The sequence below is a fragment of the Corapipo altera genome, unplaced genomic scaffold, assembly GCF_003945725.1.
Source record: "Corapipo altera isolate COAL_440 unplaced genomic scaffold, ASM394572v1 60353, whole genome shotgun sequence".
NCBI classification, from domain to species: domain Eukaryota; kingdom Metazoa; phylum Chordata; class Aves; order Passeriformes; family Pipridae; genus Corapipo; species Corapipo altera.
The window spans coordinates 1-1,006 of record NW_020886593.1 but is presented as its reverse complement, the minus strand read 5'-3'; the positions used below and the strand labels follow the sequence as shown (position 1 = coordinate 1,006).

At 67.5% G+C, this 1,006-nt stretch overlaps 1 protein-coding gene across 1 annotated transcript in view; it reads left to right on the top strand.

The window, feature by feature from the left end:
- LOC113941264 (dematin-like) overlaps positions 1–999 on the top strand; it is a 4,820-nt gene extending 3,821 nt beyond the window's left edge. Inside the window, exons 13-15 of the mRNA XM_027632420.1 lie at positions 181–248; positions 347–427; positions 517–999. Of these exons, the coding sequence (XP_027488221.1) occupies positions 181–248; positions 347–427; positions 517–630 (263 nt within the window). The 3' untranslated portion in view covers positions 631–999. The remainder of the gene's footprint in view (positions 1–180; positions 249–346; positions 428–516) is intronic.
- The last annotated feature ends 7 nt before the right edge of the window (positions 1,000–1,006 follow it).

The window sequence follows — 1,006 nt, the reverse complement described above, 5'->3', positions numbered from 1 at the left end:
GGGGGGGGGACACACACCGGGACCACCTCCGGGACTGATCCCAGAGGGGACGGGGGCCAGCTGGAGGTGGGAGGGGGGCTGTGCCATGCCAGGCTGGAGCCCACCACCTTGGCATCAGTTCAGGTGGGGGAGAGCAGCCCTTTGGGGAGGGGGGACTGGGCTGACACCAGGCTTTTGCCCCCCCCCAAAACGCCCAACGCGGGCGCAGGGACAGAGGGAACTCCCTGCCCAGCATGTTGGAGCAGAAGGTGAGCGGGGCTGGGGGGGCCTTGAGAGGCTTGGACAGGGCTGGAAGGGGGGTGTGAGAGGGTCTTACAGCCATGTATGCCCCCCTTTCCCCCCGCAGATCTACCCCTATGAGATGCTGATGGTGACGAACCGAGGCCGCGTGAAGCTGCCTCCCGGCGTGGACAGGACCAGGCTGGAGGTAGGGGCCTTGCCAGGGGTTTTATTGGGGGTTGGGGGTGCAACGTGGGGTCCCTGCACCCCGTCACCGACCCCTCTGCCCCCACACAGAGACACCTGTCCCCCGAGGATTTCCTGAAGGTCTTTGAGATGCCCCCGGAGGAGTTCAGCAAACTGGCCCTCTGGAAGCGCAACGAGCTGAAGAAGAAAGCCTTCCTCTTCTGAGCCCCGCCCGGCCCCGAGCTCAGTCCCTGTCGCACCGTGTACCCGCTTTAGGGCTCTCAGCCGGTTTTTAGGGCCCCTTTCCCACACCCCCAGACCTGCCCCCCCCCTCCCAGCCTCGCTCCTCCCGTGGGAAAGGGGCTCGGGGGGGGGGGGGCGCGAACCTGCCTGGCCACGGGGTGATGGGGCAGCCCCAGCCCCAGGGCAGGCACGGTTCAGCCAGGAGGGGTGGTTTGGGGGGGGGTCTCTGGGCTTTGTACCCCCTTTTTGCCCCCCCCTACACCCCTCCCAGGACTGCTGGCAGGGGCTCTGCTCTCAGCCGGCCAGGAGCACATTGGCTCCGGGGGGTGGGCACTGGATGGGAGAGGGGTTCCCTCCT